Raw genomic sequence first — 13,989 nt, forward strand, 5'->3', positions numbered from 1 at the left:
GACTAAATGTTATCATATTATAAAAAAACAGTTACATCTAATTAACTTATAATTCACATACTTTTATAATTGTGATTTTATGCTAAAGTATTGAGCTCGTTTAATGAAAGCTAAATATTCATAACCTGCGTAATGGACAAGGGATTTTTTCAATTGAAGCCAAAGTGAGGATATAGCAAAGCTTGGAATTTTGTTTTCGACCTGAATATATGAATATATGCTACCCTACAAACAGCATGTTTAATCGAAATGTTTGAAGCATGTGTGTTAGGAGACTATTGAGTAATTGGTGACCAACCGAAGATGCCACGAAATTGTAAATTGTTTTTCGTTTCCTAAATTGTTGAAAAGTGGGTACATGTGACACGTTAAGCTTAGTTTTACAAAAAGACGGGATGTTATCAGTTGATAGAAAATATTAATTTAATAATCCAGTAATTTCTGCCGGCTAAATTTTCGAGCATAGAGGAAATTAAATGGGTTCCAGTCAATATTCATAAGAGACGGCGCGTAATTGCCGTGGACTTTAGAAGGAATTTTCAACTGCTTCACGCCACCCTAAACAACACGTGGAATTTAAAATGCTTGGTAAACATTATTAAAATTGTAAACCCCTATTTTAATAAACTCATTTGCGACACAAATTCAATACTTATCATTTGTTACACGATTCAAAATTTTTACTGTGGCTGAATTTGTTTAGGAATTATCATCATTTCTTATCGATTACGAGTTGTTTTGGCTCGGAATTCTAGTCTGTAATAAGTCGAGAAGAATGTTCTCGGTGAAGTCCCTTTAATATTCCATAAGTCATAATAATAGTATTTCAAATAATTTATCATCAAGGAACTTTGAAAAGGTAGTTTTTTATTTCGTTAATTGAATTTGCGCGTTCCTAAAAGTCTCGATAGCTCATATCAGGAAAATTCTTTTTAGTACTAATACGCCTGCAACAACTGATGTGGGACTAGACACATTAACAAGTAGCGGCACAGACACATCAGTCTGGTTAATTAAAAGGTTTGCCGGTGTGTTTGGGTAAATTTGGTGAGAAGCGAGCTTCTCGCACCCGCCAATGGGCGGAGTCGAAGCGGGGAGAGAGCAAACTGTGGATGAACCCGAATGCCAATGACGAGCTCTGGGTCAGTTTGTGTTCAACGCCAGCAGCAAAGAGACTGGTGGCAACTGGCATGTTGTGTAGTACCATGGAGAGCGACAGGTCTGGAGTAGTTAGTGTCGTGCCAATAAGTTCGTCGGGCTGATAGGTCGTGTAAAGCCATGAGGCATCATGTGCAGCTACTGTTGCTGTTGCGCCTCTTGATGCTGTCGTCCCAGCACTGATCAAGAGGCTTTCCTTGTTCTGCTGGACATGCAGAACAAGGTTCTTATTGTCCTTCTATGTTTTGAATTTGGTCTCAGCTCGGGTCTTAGTGTGTACAATCGATCGAGTGATTCGCCACTCCTAGGGCCCCGGAGGCCAGACCACTCCAGTTTTTCGCACCTAGAACTCCACAGACCTCTATTTTCGGCTTCCGGGGCCTTCCAGAGTGCCAACCCCAGCAACAGTGACGTCCGCCCCCACCTGAGGCGGCATCAAACGTGGAATAGACCTAGGAGATCAAAACTAAATCAATCAATGCACACTGACCAACGGAGGTTTAGATATCGTGAAAGTTCACCAGGTGGTGCCGAGATAACTAGACTGTCAACTCTTAGTACGAGCAATGTAAGCTCACACCGGTTAAGAAAAAACAGAAAAGGTTTAACCGAACCGATTAGGTTACTTCGTGATAGAGATGATGTGTACAGAGATAGTGAGTTGGAGGACGGAACACGCAATCCTCGAAGTGCTAATGGGACGAACAGGTTCCACGAAGTTTTTATTAATAATGTTGTTTTAGTGTCTGCGTCGTCCCATCAGGTCATAGTCATCACGCCCGAAGGACAGGTCAAGACTGAACGCATGGAAGGCCAAGCGTCACGTGAGTATTTGTCTTCTCTATACCGGTTATCAGCATTACGCTGCTACTTGTGTTACGTTACATGATGCTACCTGTGTTGCGTTACATGATTAGAAACGTAGGCCTTGCGCTGCTACCTGTATTGTGTTACATGATTAGAAGCGTAGGCTTTACGCTGTTACCTGTATTGCGTTACACGATTAGAAGTATAGGCCTTACGCTGCAACCTGCATGTGTTAAGTTAGGTACATGATTAGATGCATAGGCCTTACGCCGCTACCTGTGTTACGTTACACATTTAGAAACGTAGGCGTTACGTTAGTAGCTGTTTACCGTTACATGATTAGCAATGTAGGTTTCAGGTTTGCTACGAAAGTGTTGCGGTGCACGATATAAAACCTACAGTTCGAACCTGAAATGACAACTTTCTTGCTCCCCTGTGGAACAGCTAAATTCATAGATATAGATTTCGTTAAGTTGAATTATAATCGTGTACGCACGACCTTGTAGCCTGGCAATGTCGAGCAAGGGGCCTTAAAAAGTTTAATTGGACTGGAGGTTAATCAAGATTTCTTTTATGCTATCTCAAATTATCATTTTACTCAGCTCCATCAAATCCATGATGTGTTGGTTTTTGGTTGTAGGAATTCAAATCAGGTTGAGCGTCAAACCAAAATAATGATTTTGACCATATTATCTTATTCATAGTCATGTTTGAACTCTTTACGTAATGTAGAGCCTGTGCAAAATGTTCACTTACGTACCTATATCTAGAAAATTGAGATGTTATTTTTTTCATCTTTAATTATTTTTCATAAGTAACGCTTTGGAATGCTTATCGAATGGTATAATGAACGTTAGGATAAAATCACGTGTACGGCATGGACAGATTACAGTAACAGTTCTTTCCTGACTGATTTATCTTATGAATATGAAGCTGAATAGTCACACCCCCATTTCCTTCCAATTCGAAGTTTACCGGTAAATTTTCTGGAATTTTATGAAAACGTGACGGTCGGTCGCCATGAATTGCAACAAGCTAGCGTGCTAGAATAAAAAATATGAACTTTTCTTTTCTCTACCTATTGTTTATAAAAAAATATCACTCCTTAGAGTGAAAATAAGGTATTAATTATTTGAAACTCGCTTTATAAAAACCGTTAAAGTAGCAACTTGGCGTTCGCAACTCACTCCATGATGAACGTTTGCCTATTCTTGAAAATATGATGTGCAGGCTGAAGTGAAAGTAAAGTGTCTGGTACGAAAGCTAAGTCTGGTCATCCACACGTACGTATATACCTTATGTGCTGCCTAACCCTTATGGATAAAGACTGCGTGTAACATCTGGACTCGGATTTGAAACTTTGAGATATTGAAGAATTTAGGTTCACAATTTTCTGGTGTATTTGTTGGATGTTTCGAGTTGAATATATTGGATTGGGGGAAATTTAAATCCTAACTTTAACCTACTGAAAATTCATTTACTTCGTTTCGTGAATAGTTTAAAAGTATCCATCTGGGATCCATTTCCGCCAGCAGATGTAAAAATCACTCTCCGAAGAACAAATTATTGAGGTGTTTGTTTATGTTTCGGATTAGCGACGCAAGAAGTAAACACGTTTTCTAGCCACACAAAAAGATAAAGGGATCATTAGCCCTTATTTCTGTACTGCGCACATTACGTTCCACTTGTCAGCTTATCTGGCTAACCCGTCATCTTCAAAGCTTCTTCGTATAACCTGGAAATGCGATGCGTAACATGAGTTTTCATGCTTATAGGGAGGCATGACTGTCAATGAAAATGTTCTCGAATATAATTTCTACGTATTTGCGAGTTAATTCATGTCTCGTATAAATAAAATTATTATTAAAAGGTTTCAAAGCGGTAATGTTGCTCTCCGCCTAAAAGCACTCGATTCAACAGGCTCAAGGCTCAAACGTGTTCTGCGACGCACTGTAGGTCCCTCTTGCATATGAAATATTGATTAGTCTGGTAAGTTAGTAACGATTTCTCGTCTCGCTGGAGGTTATTTACTGATTTTTTTGCACATCTAGTTGGCGGCACCGCATAATTTTTTTTTTCATACATGAAAATTTTCAGCATTGAAATCAAAATATCCGTTCAGGAATATAGGTTTGACAAAAATTCACATGAAAGATTTTAGTTTATCATTGCGTATTTGGGTTAATCGACTGCCAGTTAATTGTCGTGCCCAAACATTCATGAAATTTTGATTTTAATCCATATTAAAAAACGATTAATTTTACCCTGTAGAGAAGGTGTCGCCAAATAAATGAAAATTTACTGGCATAGGGACTTGCGATTGGCCATTATAGTCAGGCCACTACGTGACGTTCATTTAAATACTTGGAAAAAACTCTAAGCCGCTCGTTTGGTATGGGATAGTCCTATTAGGGATGCATATAATTATCGATTGCATAGTTTACTTCGTCACAATTAGTAAACTCCGTCTCAGGCCAAATTATACTCTAGATCAAGAGATTCACCGCACGCTATTTGTTGGAACACAATTCTTTTCAAGTTATCATGTGTTAGCTTCGATTGTTCCTGCGAAGTATCAACACTGACTTCTGATACGAGAAGGACGAGGCTTCATGCAGGTAACTGCGTTGAAAAATGTTTATTATTGAATGCTACGCAATTTAAAACCATATTAAACTACAATTAGCTATCTTACGGACTTCTGGCGCCCGAAAACTCGTGCATGCATCAGTCCTATAGTGCGGCTTTTGATATGAAGCTATTCGTATGTATAGTTGACTGAAAACCGTTCAGCCATTGCGCTGCATTTTGATATTCCTTCTTGCTTGCAAATATTTTTCATTACTCATCATTAAGTATTGTCGAAGCAAGCATTTATTTTAATGAATTCTTCGAACAGATTAAATTTCTTGGTATCATTTCACGGTAGCGGGTGATCAGGTATACGATTCATAATTATAACTAATTACAATCATAAATTATTGTACTTTTATTCGGTACATATAGCACCAGAAATTACTTTCGTTCCTCATCGCTTCCGTGGAAGCGGATAATGGACAGGGGATGCACGAATATTCGCCAATAGTCAATTCTTATTGTTGCGTTATAAGTTTAATAGTTGACGTTTGTTTTGTTGAAAATACACTTTAAATTGCGAGTGTAATATGAGATTAGCGTTGTTCTCACTCACTTTTTCTGTAATTTAGTTCTCATGCAGGTCTGCTCATGGACTTTATTATCTATGGGTGCTATAAGATGATACTTGGCGTTTCCAGTACTGAAGCCAAGTTGTAGACACGTACGGGGTCCTCTGTGTACAAATGCAGTCCACTTGCTTATGATGAAGATGGGGTCATGGCCATCGTGGCTATAAAATACTCTATATCCGCGCATAAGTTGGATCTAGCGAAGCCAGTCAACCTTATAAATGTCCCCGTTTATCCAGCAAAACTCAGGCGTACCAGACCTCCAGTTACCAAGTACTAGGAACCAGGTTTTAAATGATGGATGTTCGGTCGCCGGCCAGTCATATACCACCTTTAATTTTGATCAAGGTATTGCGATCCCCACGGAGCGATAATTACCAGCATTCCTCAGCTACTATGATACGATGCAGGACAAAAAATTCGCGCTGCGAACAGTCTCTTCAAAATCGAACAAGAAAACGACAAATGCTAGAAATCCGCTCACACGATCTAGTGTTGCTCATCCAGAATTGCAGTTGTTCAGATAATTTGGAAGGCGCCATGAATTGAGTGATGAAATTCAACTGGAAAAATTATTTTTCTATGACGTGTTGTGATGACTACACCTTTTTTTTACCAGTCTTCGTTGTTCGCTTTCGCTTGAAACTATTGCAACGTCGATTTTCTTATAGGTATTACTAACTTATAGGTATTACTAACTTATAGTTATAGGTATTACTCGTGACAGATTTGTAGGCAGGCTATTCTTAATTGCACAATAATTTGAGCGACATCATTAGCACGTATCATTAATTAACCCATGGCTCAACTATGTCCATGGCAATTTACGTAAGACTTTTCGGTGCAAGGCTATTTAAAATATTCGTATGAACGACTAAAGCCTTCTGATCCAGAAGTTAAATCTGAATTTAATTGGTTAACGACGATTCCGAATCCACGCTCATTTTTAAAACCTTATTCCCAAGTTATTTTTGACACCAGATTCATGCCTTCCAGCTCGGTAGCGTCGAAGATGATCTGAAAGTAAACTGGGTTGTTGTGCCTCATGTGGATCTTGTCCCATTCACTAAGAGATAGTCTTGTGGCCATCCATTCTGCGAGATAAGGATCGCTGAGCCTGTCTTTCTGTGACTATAATGCTCTTCTTATCGGGTAATTTGAGTCGCTGTTTGTTTCTGAACTGGAACGTTTCTTTTTCGGCCTGAAGCGCGAACTAGAGAGTACAGAGAGAGCTCCTTAGTACCAGAAGGTTGGGCACTGGAGTGCCTAACCTTCGGGTGGGCACTCGAGGAACTCGAACATTGGCTTCTTTCTGAATCAAACTCGTGACTTCAAGGTCATGAAGTTTCTCTGGCAATTCTTGGAAATTTTTTTGAATTTGTTTGGGTTTTCTTGTAAGGAAACTCTTGTCGAATTCCAGTTCGCACATCTGCACGAACTGGAATTTTCGATGATGACTAATATAAAAGATATCCTCATCTACAGACAAGAATTAAAAAAAAAAAACAAGGCTATTAAAGTTGTTCTGTACCTCATCATCGGCCTATTCTAATTAATTCCACTGTTGTTATTTTTAGGTTTTGTTTTTGCCACCACATTATAAAATATCTTGAGTTCATAACAGTTTAAGTGATTGCCACTAATTACACTTTCTTTTCGTTCCACAGACAACGTACATCCGAGAGGTGAGCAAGTGTGTTCCGTGAGGGACTGCTGCCCAGATCGGTAAGCCTGAGCATTCGTCGTTAGCAATTACTGAGGTCGCTGCCCACCAGATAAATCTGACCCTGAATTATAGGCTGTTTTGTTGAATCGGTTTACTAACCATTTAAACCCCATTTGCCTGGTGAGAGGGACCCAGAAACGCATACTTTACTAGTAATTGTTATTATTTTAGAGAGTCATAAATATTTTTGCCTACACGCTATCTAAATATTTTGCCTTGAAGTACTTGCATACATGAAACCGCAGGTTTGTATTAATTTTCAGGTTTAATACGATGTAATTTGAAGTGAACACTTATAATGGAACATGTAAGTGACAAAAACCATTTAGTGGGGATACTTTATCAAGACCTTACACAAGTTCGATTAACGTGTATAAAAATCTTAAATTAATTTGATTTTTTAGACAAATAATTGGCATGAACGGTGACTTAACTATATGTTCTCTAACTACTACTATACTATATCTCTACTAAACTATGTATCTATTATTCTTTGAGAGATCGATTTACATGTAGCTCAAACCACGCCGACTTATTTTCTAGCTTAATTGGAATTTTTCAACGACTTCCCCATCGAGATTAATTAGGATCGAAAAACAGGAAATTCAACGGATTTTAATTTTGCAATACACATTCCTTGCTTATTTGCGATTTCCACACGTAACTGCACAATAGACCGGCCGCTCTTTTAATTGCTACGACCTTGCCTTGGATGTACGTTGACCAGGACTGCTACAGGTTGCGGTTGTATTAGAATCTCTACATTTTCGTTATAATGGTTCTTAATTAGCTTCTTTATTGACATGTTTCTAGTAAAATTTCGTGTATAATAGGAATTCTCGTTATAATTGTAAATTGGCATCATTATAAAATAGTGTTTAGCGTTGAAGTTGGAGACGCTGAAATTGGTATTTATTTAAAACGGAAATGGTTCACTTCAGAACGTTCACTTCAGAACACACTATATAATAAGCACTAATATGGTTCATTTCAGAACGTTTTTCATGCAAATTTAGTCTTTCAAATTGCTTGATTACCTACTACTCACGTACGTTTAATGGCTGTGCATGAAGGAATTATTTGAGAAAGTTATTCTTAATTTATTCTCTAAAATTTTCTGTGGTTAAAAATGTAAATTTAACATATGGCTTTGAGAAATTTCATAATACCATCTGAGTTTGCTTTTCAAGAGAGTTGGATTTGACTTGGGTTTGTCGATTTATTCATTTTCTTAATAAATTGCCAATTAAGTTTCCTGGTGCTTAGAATTGTTGTCAAAACAAACTTAATAACTATTAAAAATTTTTAGTTCTTTCGAATGAATTTGGAGGCGTTTCTGTTCATTTGCTCAGTTGAATAAAAATCAATGTGTTCTGTGGGCAACCTCGTATTGATGCATCTTACGCACGTTTTCCTATACCATCCACTTAACGCAGCGTTCTGAAGCCGTGATCTGTTCCCATTGAACTAAATGACCAACGTTGCTTTTTCTGTCCAGTCAACTCTTGATGGCTGGTAACTGCAACGCGTTTGGGTAAACTGGATGTCCCTAAGCAAACAGGAAGACAACCTTGTTTGCACCCCTAAATCGGCTATCATACAAAAGGCTCGAAGACTCAGACCGCCATTCCTGACTTGGTCAAACAAAGTGCCGAGGTTTCGCGGAACTTTGCGGAGAGGTTCTCGTTTGTTGAACGAGTGAGCCCGATGCGCACTAAACTCTTGCCACGAGAAAAAGTTTCGCGTTGCAAGTGCCTAATTTGATGATCGTTATGCGCTCTAATGTGGACTTGAAGTTGGAGGCTTGTTTTCTTCTTGCATGTTAATTAATTAATTGAGTTGTTTATTTGTGATCTAAAAAGTTTACTAATATCCTTGTCATATCCGTTGATCGGCTTACTCATATGTAAATGGCTGTAATTGTCAGTAAGATTGAATTGAAATGATATCACAATTGGTCGAACTAAACGAATAGTTTCGCGGACTCGTCCAGACCGTGCTAAGGAATTTTGCATAGATCGAGTGACATTCCATGGAATTCACGATAAGCGTGATGTCTAATATTAAAGATTAAAGTTTTCAAGTTAACTTCAAGTTAACTTGAGCGCATGTCGCTCATTAAGTTTTTAAGTGTATTGAATATTTCTCTAATGTTCGTGCTTATCATAAATACAAGTTCAATAATATTGACCGTTAAAAGTTTTTTCGTTTCCGTTTTCACTGCATTCGGTCTCTCAGAGCAGGTTGTGCATATTGCCATTATATGTAGGTATCAATTTTTTACTGTGATAAGGTTCATTTCGTATTCTAGCTTGCATGTTGAATACAACTAAAAATACATGCTTATTATCGTTAGTTCATGCTCTCATACATAGTTAATTGATTGAAACATACAGAATCTGTTAATAACGCCTTCCAACTACAATAAAGTTTTGAATGCGGTTTTGTTTACGAGTCTAATTCAGTGACATTTTATATTATGCAAGGTGGAAATCTAGAGTTGTATCTTCACTGAGTTTTTCAGTACCTAAATAATTTGAGGGTGTTTTAAGGCTAAATAGATGAGGCTTGTCACAATACTCGTGTTATTATTATTATATATATTTTTATTTTTTCGTCTAGAATAGGTATATTTCTGTTTTAGCTTTTAATTACTCAAATCGTAGAAATGTTAATTATGAAAACTGGGTTGTTGTACGCTAATCAATAAGAACGACCGAAACTTGTATACGCGGTGAATAATCGAACCAACAGTCATTGTTTTTCTACGTTATGTTAGTGGGGTATATTTTTTACTTCCTCATATTTACGAAGAGGAATTTTTCGTGTACATGGAATAAGTTTTTATTAAATTATATCACCATGTCAACTTGAATTTCTCGGTAATTTTCAAAGTGGTCTCGCGATTTTTAATAAATATTAGTATGTTGTTAATTAATAAAGGGACAAGGGCATTTCCACTCAGTCTTGCACTGCGCGTGCTTCTCAATTGGTTACGGTCTCATGGTCGACGACGAGACGATGATCACTCGAAAAAAACTCTCTGAATGCTGAAGGCCATCCGAAAATGGCTGCTACGACGATTTCTTTACACATTTTCGTTTAATTTTCAGGTTTACGTGAACGCTTCACTGAACACTGAATGTTATAGGGCGTTGAAAGGAGTTTATTAGGTGTTAGAGTAGCACTAAATACGGGTGTTGAGTGGCAGGTGCGAGCGATGAACAGGTGCTGTCGGCGGCAGGGCCGCGGCAAGAAAGGGAGAGGTCACTCTGGTTCCTCGAGAGAGGGGAGGGGGTTACACCACAGGGAGCTGATTCCCCCTTACATGCTTCTTAAGCGCACAGCGACCAGCCAGTGTTCTTCATCACAATCCAAAGTAGCCTCTTGCATGCACCCCAATAAAATTCCTCCACGTTATTTGTCCGTGGCGATTGATTTGCTGTACCTGATGAGGTGAGAGGCACCAGATGTTTCGAGAGAGCCGCATTGTTTGTACAAAATGGAGTAATGAGAGTGTCTTGTGTTGTATGTGTTGGCCAGACGAGAGGAGACGGGGGTCGCAGTCTTTTGGACAAGACCCTGCGGCGTCGGTAGCAACACGTGCTCGCAAACTCTGCCTTCTTCACGGCACCTGAGCAAAACGGCATAATTTTTCAGCACAAGCGCTTGGAGGACGCCAAAAATACTATGATGTGTGCATTTCTAATCATGAAACATGGCCCCTTAGAAATAATTCGAGGTTTTTCAGAGCAAATTACCAGACTGGAGAGTTGAGTGAGTTGTGAGCAGCTATGATCACCAGCATGGCGGCCGATAGCGACAAATGGACTCTCTTGCCAGCCAGCAACTTCAACAATGATGCATGAAAAACAACCATAAATCATACCCTGCCACCAGGCTTCCAATTTTAGCGACTGTTTTGACACTCTTCTGAACTTTGCTGGCTGTAGAGGCCAACCAAACTTTCCATCATCTTTAAGATTTGCGATTCTGCGATTTTATAGTCTCCACGAAGAGATTCACGCGACTTTAATTTATTTATTCTAAAAAAATGATTATGAGTGCAAATCTCGCTCCTTTCATCCATGTTATAAAGTTCCGAATTCTCATATCCATTAGATATCATTGACGTATTTTTTATATTTTACTTACATGTTAAGAATCTTTCGTGATTGAAACCTCTAAACCAGCTTGGAAGAAAAGCAAAAAGCGAGCGAATTAATTTTTTGCTCACTGCTATGGTGTACATTAGATTCCTCGCTGATAAAATCCATGTACAGTTTCAGTGGTCAACGAGACTGTTAAATATATCGGAAATCAGGTTTTGCGACTGCTTCTGATTGTTCCCGAGAAGCAGCAGTTGGTCGACGTCCAGATGGTCTCTTAGGACCACCGTGCTGCCCTGGGTCGCGCACCGCTTCAGACGTCGTGGCCTGCTTGGCATTCCTGTGATGGTCTCCCCAGAGTGCCTACTTTTGGTCTAACAATCTCAGAGGCTGATGCTAACTTAATCTTGGTCTCGTGTCGGATAAGATGTTACCTTCGCAAGTAAGGTGCCGGGTCCTTGCCAGCTGTGATCGATGCAGATGTGGACTTGGAATATGTGTTTGTCACATTCGCAAGTAAGGTGCCGGGTCCTTGCACCTAACTTAGGTCCTTGCACCTAACTTGGGTCCTTGACACCTTGGTAGGCTCTTCTCATTCGTAGTTGTTTGCTCAGGCTTATTCATCATGTAGATGAAACTGACTCAATGACGAATTTAATCTTGAATGCCTTTTTTTGTGAATTCAAACTCCTTGTGTCGCCGGTATTGACTCTTTTAAAATTCAAGATATTTACCAATTATGACTTCCACGAGCGATGGGTTGGGTATGTTATGAGTTTTTAAAAATTTGAAAAAAATCTGAGTATTTATAAGAATGACGATGATTTTTCGTGAGTCGTTTACAATTGAACAATCAGAAGCAGCCACCGCTTACTGCTGCCATCTCTTTCTGCTGCCATCTCTTACTGAAGACAATTACTGCTGCAGACAACAACTGCTGCAGACAATTACTGCTGCAGACAATTACTGCTGCAGACAATTACTGCTGCAGACAATTACTGCTGCAGGCAATTACTGCTGCAGACAATTACTGCGGCAGACAATTACTGCAGCAGACAATTACTGCGGCAGACAATTACTGCGGCAGACAATTACTGCGGCAGACAATTACTGCTGTCGCAGCCCTGTTGATAATTTTGATTTGTCGAATGAAGGCTCATCGTCGGCCGTCGATATTTCGGCTAAAATTAATGATTGGGTGAAGGAGGAAGCTTGAGGCCAGCGTGCCTTGTAGTGCCAGATTTGGTCTGTGGCACCAGTGCAACATGGCTGCCACATGGTGCTGTGCCACCATTGTAACATGGCTGCCACATGGCGCTGTGCCACCATTGTAACATGGCTGCCACATGGCGCTGTGCCACCATTGTAACATGGCTGCCACATGGCGCTGTGCCACCACTGTAACATGGCTGCCACATGGCGCTGTGCCACCACTGCAACATGGCTGCCACATGGCGCTGTGCCACCACTGCAACATGACTGCCACATGGCTGCCGCATGGCGCTGTGCCACCACTGCAACATGACTGCCACATGGCTGCCGCATGGCGCTGTGCCACAACTGCAACATGGCTGCCACATGGCGCTGTGCCACCACTGCAACATGGCTGCCACATGGTGCTGTGCCACCACTGCAACATGACTGCCACATGGCTGCCGCATGGCGCTGTGCCACAACTGCAACATGACTGCCACATGGCGCTGTGCCACCACTGCAACATGGCTGCCACATGGTGCTGTGCCACAACTGCAACATGACTGCCACATGGCTGCCACATGACTGCCACATGGCGCTGTGCCACCACTGCAACATGGCTGCCAGATATGGTATGTGGCTCTACTGCAACAAGGCTGCCACATGATGCTGCATTACCGATGCAAGTAACTTTACGTTATGACTTCATACATGCGTGTCTTACCTCGTGTAAAGATGACCCATGCAATATTTTTACGACATAAACAGATACAATAACGAAACAACGGCATATTGCCCGTAATGAAGTAATTTAAAGTCCGGTAGAACGACCGTCTTACGGATTAAAGAAGCAAGACTGTGTTGATACGCGGATCGTCTTAAATACGCAAGGCTCTCTTAGCCTTTGTTTTTCTTTGGTTGCAACGATAGAAATCATTCGTTGATTGGAAAATTCGTCAATTTTAAAAATAATTTAAAAGTAAATTTATATATTTCTTCTAGTCTGTAATTGTCGGTATAATGAAATGTTCGAATTTAATATTAATATTAAAATTATACACTATCGTCCGTGCAGCTCCTTTAACTGGACCAGAACACTAATTGAAAGCTTCAAGAATGCATACAGAATCAAAGTCATGCTGTCACAAATTCTGATGACAAAATATACTGGATGCTGGATGTTTTCTTCTGAGGATAAGTTCTACGGTACTTTTTTTATTTATAATTGGCGTGATGAAAGTTAGTGAATTCGTCTAATACAGAATATGATATGCCAATATTACCGTTGAGTGGCATAAACCAGATAGATGATAATTTCATTGGTTGTATTATACTTCAAATAATGAAGCCTTAGTGTCACTTGAGCTTGGGGAGCGGAGTTCACCATCCGAAGGCCTTGCTCTCTCTTGGCCGCGTTTGCTGCTTTTGAACTCGCCAGACTCGTTCGATTTCTCGGCATACCTGGCAAGGACTTGGCAGCTTAATGTGTTAGCAATCTGTGCATACCTGCATGAACTAGGCAGCGTAAAGTGTGAGTAGCCTGTGCATACCTGGCAAGGACTTGGCAGCGTAAAGTGTGAGTAGCCTGTGCATACCTGGCAAGGACTTGGCAGCGTAAAGTGTGAGCAGCCTGTACATACCTGGCAAGGATTTGGCAGCGTACAGTGAGAGTAGCCTGTGCATACCTGGCAAGGCCTTGGCAGCTTAATGTGTGAGCAGTTTGTGCATACCTGGTAAGGATTTGACAGCGTACAGTGTGAGTAGCCTGTGCATACCTGGCAAGGACTTG

General features: G+C 40.1%; 1 protein-coding gene across 1 annotated transcript in view; it reads left to right on the plus strand.

The window, feature by feature from the left end:
• Positions 1-1,070: 1,070 nt before the first annotated feature.
• LOC108672605 overlaps positions 1,071-13,989 on the plus strand; it is a 78,852-nt gene continuing 65,933 nt past the window's right edge. The window contains exons 1-2 of the mRNA XM_018160304.2: positions 1,071-1,982; positions 6,839-6,856. Coding sequence (XP_018015793.1) covers positions 1,370-1,982; positions 6,839-6,856 — 631 coding nt within the window. The 5' untranslated portion in view covers positions 1,071-1,369. The remainder of the gene's footprint in view (positions 1,983-6,838; positions 6,857-13,989) is intronic.

Source organism: Hyalella azteca, unplaced genomic scaffold (genome assembly GCF_000764305.2).
Source record: "Hyalella azteca isolate HAZT.00-mixed unplaced genomic scaffold, Hazt_2.0.2 contig14273, whole genome shotgun sequence".
Classification (NCBI taxonomy): Eukaryota; Metazoa; Arthropoda; class Malacostraca; order Amphipoda; family Hyalellidae; genus Hyalella; species Hyalella azteca.